The 16,058-nt window shown below is 47.0% G+C and overlaps 1 protein-coding gene and 1 long non-coding RNA gene across 3 annotated transcripts in view; both read right to left on the reverse strand.

Annotated features, from left to right (window-relative positions):
• The window catches only part of LOC131410574 (ral guanine nucleotide dissociation stimulator-like), a 148,519-nt gene that overhangs the window by 127,705 nt on the left and 4,756 nt on the right, over positions 1-16,058 (reverse strand). Inside the window, exons 3-6 of one of the 2 annotated variants that reach the window (XM_058548694.1) lie at positions 15,560-15,659; positions 14,990-15,059; positions 13,400-13,476; positions 3,742-3,852 (exon numbers count right to left, since the gene is read on the reverse strand). In XM_058548694.1, coding sequence (XP_058404677.1) covers positions 15,010-15,059; positions 15,560-15,659 — 150 coding nt within the window. In that variant the 3' untranslated portion in view covers positions 3,742-3,852; positions 13,400-13,476; positions 14,990-15,009. Of the gene's footprint in view, positions 1-3,741; positions 3,853-13,393; positions 13,477-14,989; positions 15,060-15,559; positions 15,660-16,058 lie in introns of those variants that run through there. The other variant, XM_058548693.1, reaches the window with a different exon arrangement.
• LOC131410581 (uncharacterized) overlaps positions 1-16,058 on the reverse strand; it is a 189,955-nt gene that overhangs the window by 99,579 nt on the left and 74,318 nt on the right. The gene's annotated exons all lie outside the window — the stretch shown is intronic.

The following is a 16,058-nucleotide window of genomic DNA, read 5'->3' on the forward strand; positions in this document are numbered from 1 at the left end:
CCCTCCGTGGCTTGATTCTTCCTCCCACCTGTGTGCCTGTGGGTCTTTCCACAGCCTCCTACCTAGTCCAGGGCCAGGTTCTTCTCTAAAATGCTTATGAGAACTGGTTTGACATCCCAGAAGCTTTCCACTTTGCCTGCTGCCCTCTGCCTTCTCCAGCCAAAGTGCCATCATTTCATCAGCTTTTGGGAGAAATCCCCCCTTGTGGTGGCTCTTGCAAGCACAATTTAAGAGCTTTGCAGGGTGGTAACAGTGGCTGTTGCTTGCCTTTTTTGCAGATGTGGAAGTTGAGGCATCCTTGAGGTTAATCATTGGTTTCCCCAGGATCTGCTAAGAGTGGAGGAGAGCAACCCAATTCCCAGGCAGTATCTAGTAGGCCGCTTTCACCAACACATTCCAGTGCAGAGGCCTCTGAAACAGCATCCTTAAGATGAGAATAGCTTAAGCATTTTGCCTCTTAGATTGATCGCCTAATCTCAGCTCAGGCCTGAGTGGCCAGTCTCTCGGGGACACAGGTGATGACTCTGATCCCTCAGGAAGAGACTAGTGGTCCACCTTTGGGAGAGGGATGTGTAAGGTAGACAGCACTTGAGCAGCATTTGAAATCCATCAGCCTTAACATCTCTGCTTTGGATTCCGGCAAAGGTCCCGGATAAAACATGCCCAGGGATAGTCAGATGTACCGTTTCTTTAAAAATTGATTAGAATAGTGAAAGGAACAGAGCATAAAATATCCTGCTTCTTTGCAAAAGATGAAATGCAAGCAAGATCTTCTTGTTAATTTTTTTCTGCTCATTCTCTTGGCTGTAGTATACGCTTGAATGCAGAAACAAAAAATTTGAATTGCCAAATTCTCTTTTACTGAGATTGGTAAATTAACTTAAAAGTTTTATTGAAACCTGTGGAGGAGTGGTTAGCAACTTTCATGACTTATGTCCTCCCTAAAAATCTGGGCATTGATCTACATGAAAAAAAGTCCTTGTTTATATTACACATCCCAATAGGTTATATTTCCGATTCCTGAATGTGGGGTACTATCAAAACAATTGAAAAACCTAGTCATGGAAATGGACCCTGACACTTTGTCAAGAATTTGCCTCTTTATGAATTAATGACACATGAATTCTTTAACATTTTTGTAAAGAATGGACAAGAATCTCTGTGGTGACTCTGAATGTGGCAAGACAGGGAATTCTCATTAGACCACATCCTTGGGTTCTTCTCTCGTGTTGAATAGGCCTGGGTGATAGTCCGTGTGGTCAGGTGCAGCGCTGCTCCCCCATCCCCCGGTGTTCCATCCTACTGTGGCCTGTGCCCTCTTCAGGGGATTTTGATGACACTCATCCACAAGGGTTGGAAGGAAACATTGTAACATGAGGATTTTCATCATCTTAAAATAAGAATTAATGGAGAGGAAAGTTTCGGGGTCTGTGTGCTCTGATGCACTGCTGTTGTGGTGTGGCTGCAGTGACCACTGTGCTCCCAGCAGTCCCCACAATGGCTTTCTCAGACGTTTGATCTCCTGGCGCAACCACAGCAGCTGTTGACAGAGCTGGCCTCTTGTCGTGGTTCAATGTCTTCCATCAGATTTTGTGGCTCTGACCCTCCTCTGCTCGCCCCTTTCCCATTCCTATCTGCTGTGTTGATTGCTTTGTAGTTGTTTCCTGGGAGCCACTGTGTGTAACTGTATTTCACAGTGTCTTTAGGGACACACCCTTACTACACGAGTCACTGTACAACAGCGACTTATCCTGGGGTATCCCCTGTTCGTCCTCTCGAGTGGAGCTGTGAAGAACCCTGCTTAGTCAGAGCTCCTCTCATTCTCATGCTGATGCGGCTGCTTACGAAGGTGGGCATCTCGTCGTTGGTCTCATCAACATTATTCTTTTCATCGATTATTTTGAAGTCAGATACGACTTTGTTAATAAAGTGCCTGGCTGTCACAGGCACTTTTATGTATCTTCCCCAACAGCTCTGTGAAGTAGGCCTGTGATCCCCATTTTCAGGGGGGAACCACTGAGGCTCAGATAGGTCGAGTAACTTCCTTCACTTCGCAAAATTTCTTGGTACATTTTGAGTCTCCACCTGGAACTCCGCCTCTCAGGTGTGTGCACTTGGCTGGTGTTCCACTTGTGCCGCTCTGCCAGCCTCACCAAAGGCACACGCCCCATCCTGAGTCCATTATCTGCTTGATGGCAGTCACCCTGCACAAACAGATCTCTGGCAGGGAGTGGACTAGTGGGGCTTGGTCCTCTTGCTTACCCTGGGATCGTTCTAGGTTTATTGCGAGAGCTGGAGCAGTAGATACTGACCATCACTCACCTGGAAAGTTTGTAACGTAGAAATACTGCACTGACTTTTTGCAGGTGTCGTGTCTTCTTTGTCTTCATTGCTCCTCTGGGCTTTCTCCTACAGTCTGTGCTGTGCAGTAACATACAGTACAGAGACTGGTGAACATAATACGGTTGGCCTGCACCAAATGGTCACATCACTCATTTTTCTAATTATGAAACAAATACATACTGTTAAAAATGTGAAATTACACAGATCTGTATAAAGTGAAACCCTCCCCTTGCATCCCCTTCCCTGAAAACTCACTTCCCTACTCAGAGGGGACTGTTGTTAACAGGGTGGGGTTTATTCTTCTGGACATTTCCTATGAATTTATAAATACACATAAAGTTTTTTAACATAAATTACATAACTACATCGTTTTGCAATTTGCTGTTTCCCAAACCATATATCATAGACGTCTCCCCTTATCAGTGCACATCATTCTAACTTACCATTTTAGATGTTTTAGAGGTATTCCAAAGAACAGGAATACCATAATCTGTTTACTTCTTCTTTGATAGAAATGGGATTACATCCAGTTTCACTATTATACATAACGTTGCAGTAAGATCCTTGTATGGAATTTATTACACTGCTATTCAACTGCTCAATTTGCTTTGTTTTCTTTTAGTGAGAGATTATGATATATTTTTATGGGAATTATTTTATAGGGAAATTAATTTTATCACTGAATAAAGACATTTATGGGGAAACTGGCCTTCAAGGTCATCCATCTCAGTATTCTGGAGAAAAATCTTGAAACTTAGAAGGTATTATGCTTGCTCCATCACATTCTAACGAGTCATGTTAACAATTTAAAGTTGAATGTTTGAATACCCTCAACTCTCTCTGTTCAGAAGGATGACTTTTTCTTGTCTTTAAAACGTCTGACTCCAGGGGCTCTCCGTTGGACTTCAGAGAGGATAAGATATTGGTGTCGTATCTGTTTCTCTTCAGCTGTAGGCTGAATGGTCCAAAGATCATAGAAATGAACATGGTCCAATCGATATATATGATTTGGGTCAAAAATTCAAAGTAATGAACCCAAGATAGGAATCTATAACTTTGGTTCTTAATAAAGAATTTCCTTTGAGTGCCTGCCCGGTGGTGCAAGCGGTTAAGTGCGCGCACTCCACTGCGGCGGCACAGGGTTTGCCGGTTCGCGTCCCAGGCACACACCGATGCACTGCTTGTTAAGCCATGCTGTGGCAGCGTCCCGTATAAAGTAGAGGAGTATGGGCACGGATGTTAGCCCAGAGCCGGTCTTCCTCAGTAAAAAAGGTGGGGATTGACACTGGATGTTAGCCCAGGGCAGGTCCCCCTCACAAAAAAAAGACAAACAAACAGAATTTCCTTTGATATTCTTAAGTCTCTGTGATTACTAGTAAAAACTCACCTATGGGTAAAGAGATGTGTTTCTGCTGGCAATGTTTGGCTTGAACATCCATAGTTAAGCCTGCCACATCCGTAGGTAGATTAGACTTGACCTCTTGATGACCTCTGCCCTTGGTCTTTGACCTGGGAAAAATAAGAATTTTAAAAAGCTGCTGTTATTAACACTCAATGCTAGAAATGCCCATTAAAGAGTGAGTTTGATTTGGTAACCCAAAGGGAATATAAGCAAAACAAAGTCTTTAATATCTATAAAATTTCAAAAAATTTTAATTTTTTAAAATGTAACTGTTTTTGCCACAGTGGAAACTGTGTATATAGGAATGAAATATCCCTCTGTCCATTTCTTAAGTTGTTTCCATTGACTTGATGGATTTATCCTCTAATCCGGATTCCAAGTGTGAAAGAAAATCTTGGTCATTCAAAGAAAAGCAGCCATTTAAATTTGATTTTCTTTTAGCTCGGTATCCTACAAGTTTGAGGAATAAATGATCATGTAATGATACAATGATTTTGAAACCTAATTGTTAATTAGAGGGGTGTAAGGGATGATTGAATGGTGGTTCATCCGCATGGTCAGGGGTATTATACACATAGACATGTAAACACGATTCAGGAAGCTGCTTCAGCCCCGTGACATCCCTGAGAACCACAGTTCAAGGAGGATCTAGGCACACAGCCATCTGCCTCGATCTCCTGGGTAACACGTAGATCCAGCTGCCTTGGGTGTGGCTTCAGAGCAGCTATCTATTTCTCCCTTTCCTTCCCTCCAGCTTATCTCAAACAGTCTTGACTATCATATTTTAAAGTAAGACCAATTATAGTTATTTACATGAGTTTCTTGTTCATTATTGCAGAGTAATAATCAGGCATACCATTAATTATCATTTAATTGACCTAATTAAATTTGTTGTACCTTATAATTGTTTAGAACACTGTTTAGTTTAGAGTTTGATATTCACCAAACGTGTTAATCTGCTTACAACTGCCATGTGCCTCGCTCCTCTTAGAAGTGTATCTTTGGCCCATCACAAGATTTTAATAAATCAAATCATCATACATTAAGATAATGTACTATCTTTTGGATGATCGGTAGGCATATGAGTCCATTTTGGAAATATGTCCATCTGTCTTTTCTCTCCATGGGAAGTTTCTGGTCACTAGGTCTCCAGGTGGCTTGCACAAGCCCTAGGTCTGTAATAGCTTGGTGCCTCTCCTTATACTTGGGGTAGAAATAAAAGAGGTCAGAGAGAATTATTAAAGTTTTGTTTACATGAAGTTTTCTATGAAGACCATCCATGCATATTCTTCAGGTTAGCTTTCTGTTCCTAAGACTACTAGTTACTTAAAGGGCTTGTGAGGAACTATGAAAGGTCTGATATTTTACCTTATCTGCAAGCTAATAAGTCAGCCTACCATAGTCTTATAGATGTTGTCAAAAAACATGAGACCCGTGGGTCAGAGACAAAGGACTTAATAACACAGCAATGGCGGTGGCCAGAGTATCAGCATTTGCACCATGTCACTAAATCCCACTTCCTACAGGGTGATACACAGTGGGCCAGGTGACATGCAGAGGGTTGTAAGAACTCAGAGCTTAAGGAACTCAAATCTTTGATAATGGGCGGGAAGTCTGCTGACATTTGCCCCAGGGAGGGGTGTTATTTTTATTTTACTAGGCAGTAAGCAAGCCTGCCCTTTGCACCAGAGGAGATCGCTATTTCTGACTTCCAAGGCTGACAGCTCTACACACATCCTTGAAAAGATAACCTGGTTTTACTGGCTTTCAAAGATAAGCTTGAATGAGAATCGATCATCATACAGTTCTTCTCTTTCCTTTATTGAGATTGTGCAAATATGCTCTTTTCTCTGTAAAGTTCACTAACTTTATTCATACATAGGGATGCTTTTGGTTTTATTTATTAAGTTGAAATTGTCTTATTAGAGCAAATGATGAAACTATTATGGGTTGGATCTGAAAGTATGCTTTTCCAGGAAAAATGTGAAAGATAAGTGCTCACAAAACTTTGCCACAAGGAGCTGATAGCAACTTAAATGATTTTAATTTGAATACTGTTTTGTACAACTTTCTTCCATCTTACTTCATCCTCTCTGCTTCCTGTAACTCTCATATGGGAATGGGGCAGTTTCAGGGATTCACTGAACCCATTTACAATATTCAAATGGTTTTCTCTGTTATACTTTTTTTATTGAGGTAAAGTTGACATACAACATTATATTAGTTTCAGCGGTACACCATAATGATTCAATGTTTGTATATATGTTGAAATGATCACCACGATAAGTCCAGTTAACATCCGTCCCCATACATAGTTACAAATTTTTTTATCTTGTGATGAGGACAAGGTGTATTTCAAGATGCAGAAGAATCAACGATTATATCATACTTTTCCATATACAGCTTGATGAATTTGGACATAAGCATACACCCTTGAGACTGTCACCACCATCAAGGCCAAAAACATATACATCACCTCCCAAAGTTTTCTCTCACCACCTTTATTACTATTATTCTGTGGTAAGAACTCTTAATGTCTACTCTATTAGCAAATGTGACGTATGCAATACAGTCTTGTCAGCTGTAGGCACTATGCTTGTCCTACATCTCCAGGACTTATTTATCTTGATAACTGAAATTTTGTATCATTTGACCATCAGCTATTCATTTCTCCATCCCCCCAGCCCCTGGTAAGCACCATTCTAACCTCTGCTTCTATGAGTTTGACTATTTTAGATTCCACATATAAGTGAGTATTTGTCTTTCTCTGTCTGCCTTATTTCACTTAACATCATGTCTTCTAGGTCCATCCATGTTGTCAAAAATGGCAGGAATTCCTTCTTTTTTCAAGGTTGACTAATATTCCATTTCTTTATGCTTCATCCATCAGTGATATTTAGGTTAGTTCTGTATCTTGGTTATTGTGAATTAGCTTCAATGAACATTAGAGTGCAGGTATGTCTTTGAGACCCTGATTTCAATTCCTGTTGGTATATACCAGAAATGGCATTGCTGAATCACATGCAAGTTTTAACTTTTGGAGGAAGCTCCATACTGTTTTCCATAATGGCTGTACTAGTTTACATTCCCACAAGGGTTCCTTTTCTCCACATCCTCAGCAACATTTGCCATCTTCAGTTTTTTGATAATCGCCATCTTAACAGGTGTGAAGTGATAGCTCATTGTGGTTTTGATTTGCATTCCCTGATTAGTGATGCCAAACACCTTTTCATACACCTCTTGGCCACTAGTATGTCCTCATTGGAAAAAATCTATTCTGGTCCCTTGCCCATTTTTTAAATTGATTTGTCTTTTTGTTATTGAGCAAACACAAAGAAAGAGAACAAAATTTTCAGGCATTATGGGTGCTTCCCAGTTGATGCAGATGGTTTTGTATTTACAGTGGTACCAAAAGATCATGTTTCGTGATTTTTCTTGAGCTTGTTGTAAGACCAGCAGTAGCTATGGCATGGCAGATAATTAGGATCATCTTGGTTTGGAGGTTTACAACATAAATGAGTGGTAGAGAATTTTTTATTATTCCAAGGAAATTATTGAGATCATAGTCCATGGAATCCAGGATTGATAGGTGTAGGAGGAAATTAAGGTGAGGATCGGTGATCTGGCATTACTTCTGAACTTGAAAGACAGGTATCTACTGTATAAGTGTTTGAATAAAAATATTAGAGATCAGGAATTTGTGTGGGTGAATGTTTCCTGAATTATTTACTTTTGAATATCACCATTTGGGTTATGTGAACATCTGAGATATGGGAGTAAGTCACTAACAGGGGCTGGTTGATAATGTCACTATTGATTTAACTTCTAAAGGAGCTATGAACACCAAGTGGTCAATGGATTAAGCAAATGAGTAGTCAGAAAACACAGAAATGGTAGGATTTGGGATTTAGTAAAAGACTGGGGACCGACAGTCCTGAGAGGGATTGTCAGGACTTGTGCGGTTGAGAGTGACAAGGACAAGAAGAGAATAGAATCACACTCAAACAGGGAGGGGTGTTAACAGGATGGGGGAGGAGAAATGATCTGGAGTAGCCTTGAGTTTTGACCTTGAGCTTTCTGTTCTTGATGCAAATCTGATGATGTCCCAGGACGCAGGTCAGATCTATCTCCAGAGGATAGAGGGAGGGTGGAAGTACAAAACAGCCAGGATAATTGTCCTAAAAAGGCAGGCTTCCTTTATCATTTGACTCAATTTCATGATTTATTTTTATAGGGCAAGAGGAAAAGATGGATAATAGTCACGTCTTCACAGAGGAAGCAGTGTGACTGTGGGAACCAGTCCGAACCAAAGCCTGGTTTAAGCATCTTCATCCCTTTGAGGATGTCCAGTGACATATTCAAGAGGCAGGTTACTAGAATCCCATCCCATCTTGGCAATGACGGGTCTCTGGGAGGACACCTTGGACCAGCCCCACCAGGTCTGCTGGCCTGAGAGACCACAAGGACTCCAGGCCTGCAGCAGTGCAGGACAACTAGTAAGTCCTTTCAATCTTGCCAAAGCGTTGCAAAAACTTGCACCTAGTCACACAGGTGAATCCCTGCCAGGTGTGCTCGCAGGCGGTCTGCACTCCAGGTCCCATGCCCACTCCTGCCAGTCTTCAGATTTGGCAGGGATGACTCCAGGAGCTGCTCTGGGCATTCCACAGCTCCACTGCCAACAATTTCTGGTGACTGAGGAAGGTATCAGGAAGGAGGAAAGGGCAGTGAAGAGCACAGAAGAGAGACTGGTGATAGCTCTGATGGCGGACAGACTTGCTAGCGAGGCAGAGAAAGTGAGGGGCCAAGAAGGACGTCCTGACAGCAGATGAAATGGAGCAGACACCTCAGTGAAGTCTCTTGGCAGCGTCCCTAATGTTTCCTTGCTTTAAGCTCTTGAAACTTTAAAACATACCAATACGTTTCTTTTGTTAAACTCTGCTGCGTGACATAGAAAATATAGACAGCGGTTTCTTTCTGAGGTGAGAGGTTGAGTTTCAGGTGAGGAGAGAAAGATCTTCCTTTTTCATGCTGTTCTCTCATTTTCTTTTACTACATACATTATTTATTTCTACTTTCAAGTCAGCAGCGAGTTATAAACTTCACGGGATGATTCAGTTTTTCCCCTCACAGTCACAGTAAAATCTACTTAAAGTGGATTATTCTTTTTGTGTAATATTCCAATAGATTCCAAAATATTATTTCAAAAGCACTTTGATGTCTATGTTCTCAAATTAGATATTTACTTCTAAGTCTCCACTTTTATGTTATTTGTTGCATGCTAATTCAGAGTTGCATCTAAGGAAATACCAGATTTCCCTCAGATTTTAGATCCATATGTGTTGGAAATTTGATTCATGTAGATGAACATGGCAGTTGGGGGATCATGCTATTATCAAAAGAGGCCTTTTCGGCATCAGTAATCTGACAAGAACCCACTGCTTGTTGGGATTTAATTGTCTATTTGAGGGATCAAGCTTTTGCTGTTGGCACTTCTCTTTCTCTTTGGAGGGAAAGTACGGCCTTCCCATTCTTTCCATTGCCAAATCACTTTCCTGGGTGGCTCTGCCATGTCAGGAAGGGCCTGGGATGCTGGGAACCAGCGACAGCTTCTGGCTGTCCTGAGAAGGCTTCCTTGGCAGAGTCCAGCTTGTGTGTCTGGGTGACACTTGCAGCCATCAGAAAGGAGGGGATAACTCACAAGTGTCAAGCAATTCCTCTGGCGCTTGTCTTACAGGGTGTTCTGGAGGGATGAGGTTCAAAATGCGACTTAGTAACCCTTTGAAATCTTCTAGTCATGGGGAGGGTTCTTGGTGTGGGCTCAGAGCAGTTTCTGTTCACAACCAGATGGGAAGCATTTCAGCATTTTAATTGGTAAGGCTGTGTTCATGCACGTCCATGGATCATCATTTCCGTGGCATTCCCTGCTGGACACCCCCACACCCCTGTCATGCCTCATCTTTCAAAGCTCCAAACAGGGTTCACACCCCAGCAAGTGGTTGTAATGTAACCATAGCACAAGACTGGGGAAAAAAACACAACCACCCAGGGGTGACACACTTTAAAGTTTTGGGCCAAATTGCCCCATTTGGACGAGTTGGTAACACCAACACTGAGCATGTAAACTGGAGGATGGTCCAAGACCATGGACCTCAGAATGACACGGGCTTAGAAGTCACCCTGGACAGCAAGGGACAATGTGGGGTCACTGACTGGCCAGGATTATGGTCCCTTATCCTGGGAAAGTAGAGCTCACCCGGGATCCATCAGGCCAAGCCAGGGAGGAGGCTGGGGGCCTTCTAGGGAATTTCTGCCCTAAAGGGAATGGCATAAGGAAGGCAGGGGTGCTGAAAATCCTAGTTCACAGGGAGCAGTCATGTTTATGGAACGAGGCCCAGCTGTAGCCTTAAAGCTGCGTCACAAAACTTTCCCCTTGGATACAAAACAAGCAGGAAAAGGACTTCAGAGTCCTGGACAAGGATCCCAGCAGGATTCAAATCTAGGTCGGGGTGAACATGGAGCCCCTAGAGGGGCCTCAGGAGGGAAAATCTTGCCTGCCTTTAGTTCATTTGTAAATGACCTTCCTTGGGCCTTGTCTTCTCCACGTGCACGTTTTGATCATTTTACATTGTTTTCCTCAGGTACAGCTGATGCAATTCCAGAGATTGAACTAGAAAACTACAAGTTCCTAAAATTTGGTCAGAAGAAACCTCAACAAGAGAAGTAGGATACAGTCCCTGTTCCTCCAGAACGTAGAATGGCAGCCCCTGCCTGTGGCATGACATGATCCTGGGTAGTGCTGTTTTAAACACACCCACAATTCAGTGGTTGTTGCTCTGCCTGTGAAAGTACCTTCAACCTTTAAATCCCAAGAGAATGGGCATGGAGTCGTGTCTGCTCCTGGAGGAAATGAATGATACTGAAATGAACTTGTCCTCTGAGTTAGGGGGACTTGGGTGTGTCCCAACTAGTCAGGGAAGGGGCTGGCCCTTCTCCCTTCTCCCACATACAATAAGCTGATGACCCAGAAGAGTTCTTGATTCAAGGAGAAATGTGAGATTCTGTGTCTCTCTCACATGCCTACAGAAAGCGACAGAACCACACCACAACTCCCAGGCTGTAAAGGGAACAGGACTTGAATATAATATTCAAATATGGCATTTATTATTTACAACAAATAACTACTGTCCCTCCCCAATGGGTGAATAGGTGCTGGGGTAGAGATGTCAGGGAGCTGGGGTGGGGTCATCCCCTCTCTCTTGGACTCCAGGGGGCCCCAGGAATCAGCTTACAATACTCCCCTTCCTGTCATGTGTGAGGAGCTGGGCCTGTGCATCGCAAGCCTCCCAGCTGTGTCCCCACTGCTGAGGATGGGGCTGTGATCGGCCACTGGTATGGGGCTCGGTGTTGGGGCCTGGGGTCTGAGTAGAAGAGTCAGGTTATCTTGGGGGTCCTCCCTCAGAATCATGGCCCCGCACCTTGTCCCCACTGCACTGGGTGCTCCAGACCCTGTGCTCAGTGCTGTCAGCCACCAGTACCCCATTCGTCCCTGCCACGAGAGTGATCATTTAGTAACACCTATTTCACAGAGGAGGAAACGGAGTCTCAGGAAGCTGAAGAGAGTCACCCCAGTCACAGGACTGCTCAGTAGTGGAGCTGAGATCCCAGTGCCAGCTGTCCGACTCCCCAAGGCCATGTTTAGCCTGAAAGCCTTACTGAACCCCTAGGAGTCAGTCACCCCGGCCCAGACACTCACTCACCCCTGACCTTGATGACAGCCGGTTCTTCTTGGCCTTGAGTATTCTGCTGGCCAACTAGGCCTGGGGCCCTAGCTGGCAGGACAGGCTGTAGCTACAGGACAGAGAGGCATTTGTGAGCCTACCAGGATCCACACCTCTGGTGTCTCCCCACTGACTGCCCAGCAGCTGGATTCTGGATGTCCCACAGGTCACCACGCAATAAGGCCTAGGGCTGACTGGGGGGCCACTGAGACAGGCTCTCTAGACTGGCCAACAGGGAGAATCCACCCCTGCCCTCACACAACTCCTGCCCACCCTCACCTATCATTCTCGTTGAGCAACTCCATGTCCTGGAACCAGGCCCCAAATCGGTCCTCGGGCTCTGGTTGTAATTCTTTGCAGCCACCTGGAGCAGCAGGATCTCCCTCATGACTCGGTGTTCCTGGGACCAGAGGGAAGGAGAGGATGGAGACAGGGACTGTGTGGGGGATGCTGCAGGGGCCTTGTGGGGGGTGAGGAGTGGGGCAGGGGACCAGTCCTGGAAACCCTACTTCCCTCCAGTTCCACCCAGGCTCTACTTGTTCTCAGAAGGGGAATAATCAGCCCCTCCTCCAGGAAGTTTTCCTTGAGGCCATCCTCCCCTCAACCCACCCGCCAATTGGATGGGTCTCCCACTTCTCTGTTATCAAACTCTTCCACTCAATGTAAGATACAGGGGGTGGAGCCAGGGACTGTTCTGCCCAGAAGGTCTCTGATTTCCACCTCCTTCCCCTCCCCTGCAGGGAGAGCCACAGCCGCTCACCTCAGTACTTTTCTCAAGGTTGATCTCATTCCCCTGGAAGGCAGAGAGCCAGAGTCCATCAGACAGAGCCCCCTAAGCCTGACTAGCCCCCTATGCCCACCCCTTCTCATGTTGCACTACTGCCAGGTCCCCAGAGGGGGTGGGGCATGCAGAGAAAAGAGGACTTGGACCTAGGCCGGGCTCTGGGCTCCAGAGAAGGAGGACATGGGGATGAGGCTGAGGGACTTGGCAGCACAGACCTCTCTGATGACAGACTTTGAGGCTGAGGCCTCAGGCAGAGGGGACTGCTCAGCCACTTATGTGCTGTCTGACTTGGAGGGGCCCGACTTCTCTCACCTTCCATGGGCAGCATGGGAGGGAGAAGATGAGTCCAGCTCAGATAAAACCTCACGCAGCTGTGCCATCAGGCAGCTCTGAGCTTCCCCAGCCTGAGTAACCAGAATGGGTGTCTCAGGCGGAGCCTCTGTTCACTCATCCCTAAGATGGGCCTGATGCCCCAGCTCCCAGGGGCAGCTGCGAGGCTCTCATGAGAGGAGATGTGCCAAGTGCTGAGAGCTCAGAGCTCAGTGCGGGGTATCCCGCATCCCAAGACTCAGGAACCTAGTCCCCTGCCTGGTCCTCAGGTTCACCCACCTGGAGATAATCACCCATCGCCAGACGCAGCATCAACAGGTCACCAAGGAATGTGCCAAGATAGGGGACGTCACCCTGTGACACCGGGGTACACGTGGGATGAGCCCTTGCTCTCAAGTCAGCTCCCTGCAGACCCTCCCCTGAAAAATCCTCACCTTCAGCCTCCTGGCCCACACCAGGGATCCCACGAGGAGCAGCCTAGGACCCTTAACAGCCTCCCCTCAATTCTTCCTCCCTTCACACCCCAAGAACACCACACTCCTCCTCCTCACCTCCCAGGGCCGGCTTCTGGCAAATCACAGGGTATGTGGTCCCTGGCCCTCCCCACAACAAACCCATCCTGCACCAGCTCTTCCAGGCCCTCCTTCTGGTCACTTCTACTGGGGGATTCAGGCACTGTAGCACCAAGAGGAAGGGTCCCTCTCTCTTGATTTGAGGCCTCCAGCTGGGAGAGCAGAGCCCCTCCCCCACAGGCACACTCACCTGCTGCTGCTGCTGCTGCTGCTTCTCCTGCACTCTCTGGGGGTTGCTCTCCTGGAGGCAAACGTGGAGGGCCGCTCCTGTCAGAGTCGAGGACAGTGTCAGCGGGCCATACTCCCCTTGCCCCATTTCTCTCCAGCACCACTGGCCTCTGACCCTGGACATCTGATTCGAGTCAACTGGTACCAATGCCACTCCACCCTCCAAAGTCTTGTGATTCCAGAACAAGCCCAGCTCCAACTCTTACTCTGGGTGTGAGCTTGGGCTTGTGGTCTGGCCTCCCCGAGCCTGTCTCCTCATCTGGAATGTGTGAGAACTCCAGCTACCTCACAGTTCTCCTGAGGACACAATGTCACATGACTGTCACCATTTTTCTCACCCTCACCCCTCCAGGTGGAGCAGGCAGAAAGCTCCCACATTCCTTTCCTCCCTCTTACCTCATTACCACCCTGTGAGGCCTGCACCACATGATGACCCTCCATTTCCCTGATGAGGAGACAGAGGCCCAAACAGGGGCAGTGAGTTGCTCAGGGGCCCACAGAGAAGAGGCCACTTGCCCCTACCAGCCACAGGCCTTGCTCCAACATCCTCACCTAACCCCCATCCTCACCACTGACAAGTGTCCTTTCCCCTGAGCTCTCAAATATGGGTCCTGGGCCGAGCCATGGATGGAGAGGATGGGGCGTTTTTGGAGTCTGGTTGAGTGGCTCCTGCCTAGTCCCGTGGAGTGTCTGGCCCCCAGGCTGGGACAGAGGCCATGCCAAAGGCTTCTCCTCGCCAAAGAACCCCTCAGGATATTCCCCTGCACTGAACTCTTTCTTTATCCACTCGGGAACTGGACTCGCAAGGTGTCACCTCTGATCCACAAGTAAGGAGGTGACAGGACGCTTTGCTCCCTCGTTTACATGAAGCTCTTAACGTCCTTTCAGCAGGATCCACTAAGAATCCATCAGTTGCCTAGACGCTACTCATAAGCCACCTAGGGCCTATGTTATTGCCAACCAGGCACTCAGGTGAGACTCCTGTGGTTGACTTGAGTGACTGCTCTAGGGGTCCAGTGGGGAGTCCCAGAATGCACACACATCTGTCTCTGGTCCAGCCGTTCAGACCCAAGGATGAGCAGCCTGTTTGTCCACTTGGGCCAGGGGAATCCCCTGCTGTGCCCGTCCCTGGGGCAGGCAGGGTACCCACCCCTGGAGATATGGTGAAGACAGAAGGAGCTGCTGGGGCCTGGCTTCCTGTCCTCAGGAAGGCTGAGGGCTAACCCCCCCCAACCACCCAACAGCCTGGAAGAAGCTACATCCATCAAGATTGACGTGCATGGAAGCCAGAGACCTGCTGATGGCAACAGCTCGGCAACATATTCTGGAACAGCCCAGCTAACACCACTGTGTCCCGTGACCAGGGCCTCCTGTGCAAAAACAGCACCCCACAGGCCCATGGGCCAAACAGATCCCTCTGCTTGTTAACTTGGACAAGATAGACGGGAATGTCTCAGAGAAAGTTCAAGTCAGAAACTATCAAAACCACAGCATGCTCAGTCCCTCTCCCCCTACTCCTCCTCTCTTTCCAGTCCCCTAGGCTCCACTTTACCTTGGTCATCAGTTCTCTGCTCAAGGACTTGTCTTGGCTATAGCGCTTCTTAAGTTTTTCAGGGATCTCCCTGAGGGGAGGGGAAAGAGGGAAAGATAAATTTAGGGATAATGTGAGGGGTCTGAGTGCAAATCCCTTTTCTTTGACAACCCGAGAGATTCAACCTCCCTGGAAGAGCGTTCTCACTGGGATCCACTGAGCGCTAAGGTCTCGTGGGACTGGGAGGGGACTCTCCTGTTGGTCATTGGGGTCTCCACTCCCCAGCTCTACAGAGCAGCTGTCTTTTGACCACTTTGAGTTTCAACTGGGAGTCGAGTTCTGTAGCTATGAACACTTGAAAATCTCTAATGTGGCTCAACCCAGTACCTGACATTTAGAGAAACCAAGTCCTGAAACAGAACTGGTGCACTAAGGACACCAGGAGGCTTAGAGACTGCCTGCCGAGGCCCAGGCCTTGTCCCCAGCATTTGCTGCCTTCCAGGAGTTCCCAGCTGACTGAGGGGCCAATGGCAGACATACAGGAGATCCCCCATCCACCCTGGTCCTCCTATGGAGAGGGGCACTACCCACAAGGAAACTTCCGCTGTGTGTTCTTCAGGTGGTTTGTGGAGGTTTTCTGCAGAGCAGAGATGACAGTGCAGGGCGAGGAGTTCTTCAGGATCTTGCACTCCTGGGGAAGGGAAGAGAGTGAGCTGTGAGGTGGGGCGCTGCAGTTCCGCTTGCTCTAGCTTCGGTCCCCTTCTATTTAAATCTCCTCTCCTGGATGAGACAGATGCTCAGGGAGCCCCAGAAGGGCACATTTAGGACCCAAAGAGTAACACTCACAGGGAGGAGGATTTTAGCTGAATCCAGGGAAGGAGTCAGGTAGGAAGTGAGAATCCTCCCACTGGGACCTGGAGTCAAGATCAGTGGGCCCCAGGCAGGAAGGGCCTAGAGACTGTGCAGGGGCTTAGACCACACTTCAATCCTGGGAGCTGATAAAGGTGGAGAGTCAGTTCCCAAGGCTCCAGAGAGGGGCTCCACTAGGCCTCCCACAGCATACCTGGGCCACCTGGATCCAGTGCTCCAC

This window comes from Diceros bicornis, chromosome 10, assembly GCF_020826845.1.
Source record: "Diceros bicornis minor isolate mBicDic1 chromosome 10, mDicBic1.mat.cur, whole genome shotgun sequence".
Classification (NCBI taxonomy): Eukaryota; Metazoa; Chordata; class Mammalia; order Perissodactyla; family Rhinocerotidae; genus Diceros; species Diceros bicornis.